We start from the raw sequence: 6,000 nt of genomic DNA on the forward strand, positions 1-6,000 counted from the left end.
GATAGCGAGAGTAGCGGCCATGTGCCTGGCCACTCACTGCAGGGACTAGACGAAACTTGGATCGGTAGCGGGCGACCACGCGCGTCACCCAACGGTGTACTTTGACAAGCGTACCGCGCGTACTCGCCTCTGCTTTGTCCGAGGATACCGATCCGAGTAGGGTAATAAGTAGAGTGCAAGGCGTTGCAGCGGTGGTTGCTTGACGAGGTGATAACGGGCTGGGTTGGAGGGCGCGGCATGCTGCAACGTCTCGTCATAGGCCGGGTGGTGGAGTGGAGTGGAGTGGCTACACCAACGCCCAGGCCTGTGTGACCGAATCCAAGGAAAACGGCTGCAGTCAGGTAGGGAACAAGTAAGGTAAGGCGAGGCAAGCTGAAGAGAGAGCTGAGACGAGGGCCACGCAAGCTGCTTGGTGTTTCGGGCTCTGCCTCGCAGGTGTACGTACTCGTGGTGAGCAAGAGGGACAGCGACAGCAGTAGAGGGGCAGCGAGGACCCAACCAGCAACGGCGGCGCAGATGCACCCACGGTCTTGGTGCAGTTCGCATCAAATGCCGCCTCAGTGAATGGCGGCCCCCACCCCTGAACCCTGGCGCGCTGCATTAACCGAGATTGGCGTCTGGCACTGCCTCTCTCTCTCTTGCGCGCTCTCGCCCGCTGCGCCTAGTTTTTTATTGCGCCCGCCCTGCCCATTCTCTCCTTCTCTCTCCCGCCTGGCACTGGACCGACGCTGATGCTCGTTTTGGCTTGCTGTTAGAGTCTTGCTACCTCCCTCCCCGCTCCCGCGACTGCATCTTTGTCCATCCCGCCGCTGCCCGTGCACCACGACAAACTCCGAGGAAAAGGAGACTCGCAAGACGACCGAGACAACGACGGCAGTAATAACAATAACAACAATAGTAATACAACAGCGCCAGCAGCCAACATGCGCAAAGGCGTCACCATCTTCTTTCTCGTGACCATCCTGGTCCTCGGCTTCGCCGTCCATAGCGTCTGGACATTGCTGGGTCTTTTGGTCGCGTCCGGCCGGGAGGACGCCATTCTTCGCGGAGAATTGCCCGCCCCCAACTCCAGCGCAATCGATCATGCGCCACAATTGGTCCCCAAGATCATCCACCAGACATACATCAACGAGAGCATTCCTGCCCACTGGAAGGGCCCACAGCAAAGTTGCCTCGACCTCCACCCCGACTACGAGTACAAGGTACGGAGCGCGCTCCTGTTCCGACCATGCCCAGCTGCTGACCACTCTTAGCTATGGACTGACAAGAAGTCGCGCGAATTCATTGCTGCCGAGTACCCATGGTTCCTCGAGACTTTTGACGGCTATCCCTACCCCATCCAGCGCGCCGATGCCATTCGGTACTTTGTCCTTCACCACTTTGGCGGCATCTACATTGATTTGGACGACGTGCGTTACACCCGGTGGCACTACCCCATACATGCATAACTGACAATTCACAGGGATGCAACCGCAGCCTCGATCCACTTCTCGCCTACCCTGCGTGGGTCCGACGCACCCTTCCCACCGGAATTTCCAACGATGTCATGGGCGCGGTTCCCCGCCATCCCTTCTTCCTCAAGGCCATTGACTCTCTGACCGACTACAACCGCCGCTGGCCTCTCCCATACATTACCGTCATGGCTTCTACCGGTCCCCTCTACCTCAGTCTCATCTGGAGGCACTACAACAACGCTGGCCCCGTGGGAGAGGAGCGTGTCCGCATCTTGTTTCCCGACGAATACAACAACCACTCGTGGAGTTTCTTCACCCACCACTTGGGAAACAGCTGGCACAGGACCGATGTCAAGATTATCTTCTGGCTCGCCAAGCACTGGGTCCTCGTAACTATTCTTGGATTTACTGCCGGTTTCGCTCTTCTTGGCTTGATCTACAAGCTTGCCGTCTTGAACAAGCGATCCAGTGGCCCTGCCTCACCCAAGATTCGTTTCTTGAGCCCAAGAATGCCTTTCTACCGTCGCATAAGTCAAAAGAGCTTTGAGCTCGACGAGCGACACGAGGTGTAACCAGCGCCCCGACCTTCTCTGCATGATTTCAGCGTTATGTCCTGCACTACGTGCCTTGCATTTTCCGGCGTTTTCTTGCCACCGTCGCCCCGTGTCTTCGCTTCTCTACTGGCTTAGTTTTTTTCTCTTCATTTTCATCTCGTCTATTTACATCAGGGCAGCGTTCCCTAGTAGCATGTTTTAACTGATTTTTCCCAACGGGCACGCACGACCGGGGTGATACATGAAACGGTTGGGCTACCGTAGTTGTTGAAAAAGCACCGTTTGAATGAGCATCATAGAAAGAGGCTAGACCTGAACCTGCCCATTGAGGCACGACGGACGAGTCTCCAGGCGTGGACTTGGGCGACTTTGGCCCGTCTGGCCGGACGAATCACTATTTGTTACGATAATATCAATACCAAGCACTACATCACGTGATGATGAGAACTCTATTTGCAGACAGGGCATGTGAAACCGATCTTCAGCTGTGGAACAAATAGTCTATCGCTGGTTGGAGCCAGGAGGTTGTTGGGATGGATTGGCGACAGACCGGGGGAAAGCGTGTTTCCCGCCATTGCCCTGCTACGGCTCGCTTCTGATTGGTCCGTCAACTTGGCCTCTTTGGCAGCCCTGTCCGCAGGTGGACTACCATCACCGACCTTACTATAAATAATGTAACAAGGGTATTCCCGCAGCAGTTCTATGGAATTTGCCCCTTGCATGTACAGTAGAACGGAGTTCGAGCTGACTGAGAATGCACCAGTTCAACACTAGTTGCCTGGACAGCCACGCAGAGAGCACAATGACGCAGGCCCGCCACTTCCGTAACAGTGATAACCCTTCCGTCATCGCTCCGCCCCTACCACGTCTAGTAACCATTCCCCAGCCCTCTTGACAGGCCGACATCCGTTGATCGGTTCCACATGTTGCACCTCGCTCGTTGCCATTGACGTCTTTCCTCCCTTTCCCTCCATTTGCTGCAACACATCTAGTCCAACTCTTTCCTTCTTTCACAACTTGAACACTACTTACGCTCCTATAATCTGAATCAAGCTTCCTAGATTCTCCCCCCTCTTTTCACCATGGTTGGATTCACAATGACGATGCGCGAAGGCGCAGAACTGGTTGGCGAGCATGGGTATCGGTACCTACTCGTCAAACCCCTTGGTCAATCCAATGTATGGGTTGCCGTAGACGCAGCAACCCAAGAAAAGATATTCATCGTCAAGCAACCAAGTGATGATGACGTCGGCTACGGCTGGCCACGCTTCCAGCACGAAATGGTCATGCATGAGCTTCTCAAGGGTATCCCGACCATTCGGCAACAAGTCGACCGCATCCCACCCGTGTCCAGGTCCGATCCGCCACGCATTGTTCTCGAGATTCTGCAGTCTACATTGTGGGATGCACGAAGGAAGCGCCAATTCAGCGATGTTGAGATCAAGGGCATCATGCGCTCAGCGCTTTTGGGCCTGCGGGACGTGCACCAACGAGACTTGGTATACGCAGGTTTGTAGCTGTGATTGTTGCCATGTTGCAGATCTAACAGAATTTCAGATTTGAAAATGCAAAACATACTACTCAGCGGATTCGAGGAACAGCCCAACGAAAGAGCAGTTGTAGATGACAACAAGATTACAACCAAACTGGGCGACCTGGGTATCGTCATGGAACCAGCAAAGGGTCTGGTTCAACCTATCATATACCGAGCACCAGAAGTCTATTTCAGAAACGAAATCAGTCCAGCCGCAGACATTTGGTCATGGGGGCTGATATACTGTCAGCTCTTGGAAGCTCAAGCCGCCTTTAACAAGTACGGAATATACGACGAGCTACTAATAGGCAATCAAGGCCAAAAAGAAAGATCAGTCGAGCGAGCCATTGCCCACGACTTCGGCCTGGGAACACTAGACTACTACGACGGATGTCGCCTTCCCTATCGCGACACCACCCACTACGAAGGCCAGCAATGGGACAAGATTGTCGAAAAAGGTGTCCCAGAAAAGGAAGTCCAGTTCCTCAAATGGGTCCTGAACCCCGTACCAACCGATAGACCAAGCGCCCAAGACATCCTCAACTCTGGCTGGTTCACAACCGACGACCAAGCCACCGGCCGTATTGCCGAAACACTCAAGACCCGTGTCGAAGAATCCCGCCGCAAGCACCTCCTGAGAAAACACAGCGAACCCTTTTTGTCAAATATGTCTGTTCAGCACCCTGTCAAGAACACGCAAGTTCCTCTGAATGTTGCGGCTTCGACAACTCTACCGCCTACACCTATGCCTCAGGCGAGTGAGCAGCCTGTTGCATTTGAACCTGTGTCTTTCCAGCCGTTTGAGACGTCGCAGTATTACGCTCGACCTGCGGCAAGTAGGTCTAGTACGCAAAGGCCCGCGGGGGGCACTTTTATGAATTATGGCTCTTTTATGAGATGAGGATGTGGAATGGTTTTGTCTTCCTGGGGGAGGACGGGTTGAGTTAGGGGTTGGGACTGTATTATTAGCTAAAGGAATAGAGAATCTATTGAATGATCAAGCAATAAAGAGTGAGTTCATGCTAAGTTGTCAAAAAATTGTAGAACTGAAAAAAATATTTGCATATGGGTTAGATGAAGAAAACAATTTAATCATTCTTTTTTTTCCCTCTTCTTCCAAGGGTTAAAATATCTAGAGTTCTTTCCCCTCCTCCTCCTTTTCTTACAACAACTTCACGTCCTATAGCGTGTAGAGTCAATATCTAGCCCTCTATCCCCCAGACTTCAGCATTTCCAGCTACAATAGTGTTGTAGATGTATCTTTTCCTCATGTACGAAGTCGTATGTTAAAATGGATTTTTTTTTTGGAAAGAAAAAGAAAGGTGGGAGGATATCAGAGTGGGAGTTTTGAGATGTACATATTACGGAGTAGGGTGTGTGATGGTGAAATGGGGAGATGGGGTATAGGGTATGAGAGTATGGTTCTGTTGGGATTCGTGTGGTAAGAGAGGGGAGTGGGTAGGTGAGGGGGGCTAGATATTGTGGTGTACTATCACGTGATTAGATTATAGGTATATATATATAGCGATCTTCTTTTGTATGTCGAGATGCACCTTCTTCAATCAATCTTTTCTAGCAATTAAATTTCAGCTTAGTTCTATCTACTTGGTTGCGGGTCGCCCCCTCGGATCTTTTGAGCTTGATCACATAACGTGCCACAATATATACTTTGTCATGAGCGGGGTGTTAAGTTCAGTAGTAGTTTATTTCTAATTGACGCTTGTGGAAGCTTCTTTTAGTACTAAACTACTAAAAGCTATCCAAGTATTCTATCATCATCATAACTTAGAAAGTAAAAGGCTAAAGCTATTCACGATGACGTGCCGAAGTATGGGGAAAATAACTTTGAAGGATTATACTCTACTTTATATATATGTTAGGTTCTTCTTTGCACAAACATCAATGGGTCATGTACGTTCCATGGCCCAGAACTAATCTAGACCTGCTGTAGCATAGAGCGGAAACAACGTTTCTCTACGATGATGTCAGATTCACTCTCTTTGAAATCCTAGTAACACTAGCTCTTTATGCATAGAGTTTATCAGATGATCTCAGCTGATAAAAGATTTATCCCCCCTGCTCAAGCACTAAAAAAAATAAGAAACATCCCATTAATCGATGAACCAGATCAAATACAAGCTTTTGCTAGAATCTGTAGTAGAGTAAGCTTTAGGCAATAAGTAATTTTGGTCCAAAGTTTGATAGTGTATCTTACCCTCGATTTCCGCCAATCACCGTGTTCACGTAAGTCTTACCCCGCAATGTTTCTCCCAGAGAACATTTAAGCGTAAAATTCAATAACGTGTTTTACAAGCGAGCGGGCCATACAAGCGAGCGGGCCACCCCACCAACTTTGCGCACCTCTCTAACTCTGATCAACTATGGCCCTATCAAATCAAGCCCACAACGTCTCTCATGAATCTGATATACAGCTAGCAATCTTAGCTATTAATCAAGA

General features: G+C 50.3%; 2 protein-coding genes across 2 annotated transcripts; both read left to right on the forward strand.

Annotated features, from left to right (window-relative positions):
* Nucleotides 1–923: 923 nt before the first annotated feature.
* Nucleotides 924–2,026, forward strand: COCCADRAFT_7971 (glycosyltransferase family 32 protein; the record flags this gene model as incomplete). The annotated part of the gene is made up of 3 exons (XM_007717600.1): nt 924–1,202; nt 1,254–1,409; nt 1,463–2,026. The coding sequence occupies 3 exons, from the start codon at nt 924–926 to the stop codon at nt 2,024–2,026; spliced, it is 999 nt and encodes a 332-aa protein (XP_007715790.1).
* A 1,064-nt stretch (nt 2,027–3,090) lies between these two features.
* Nucleotides 3,091–4,443, forward strand: COCCADRAFT_105286 (uncharacterized protein; the record flags this gene model as incomplete). Its single annotated transcript, XM_007717611.1, has 2 exons — nt 3,091–3,517; nt 3,566–4,443. The coding sequence occupies 2 exons, from the start codon at nt 3,091–3,093 to the stop codon at nt 4,441–4,443; spliced, it is 1,305 nt and encodes a 434-aa protein (XP_007715801.1).
* Nucleotides 4,444–6,000: the final 1,557 nt, after the last annotated feature.

Source organism: Bipolaris zeicola, assembly GCF_000523435.1.
Source record: "Bipolaris zeicola 26-R-13 unplaced genomic scaffold scaffold_187, whole genome shotgun sequence".
Classification (NCBI taxonomy): Eukaryota; Fungi; Ascomycota; class Dothideomycetes; order Pleosporales; family Pleosporaceae; genus Bipolaris; species Bipolaris zeicola.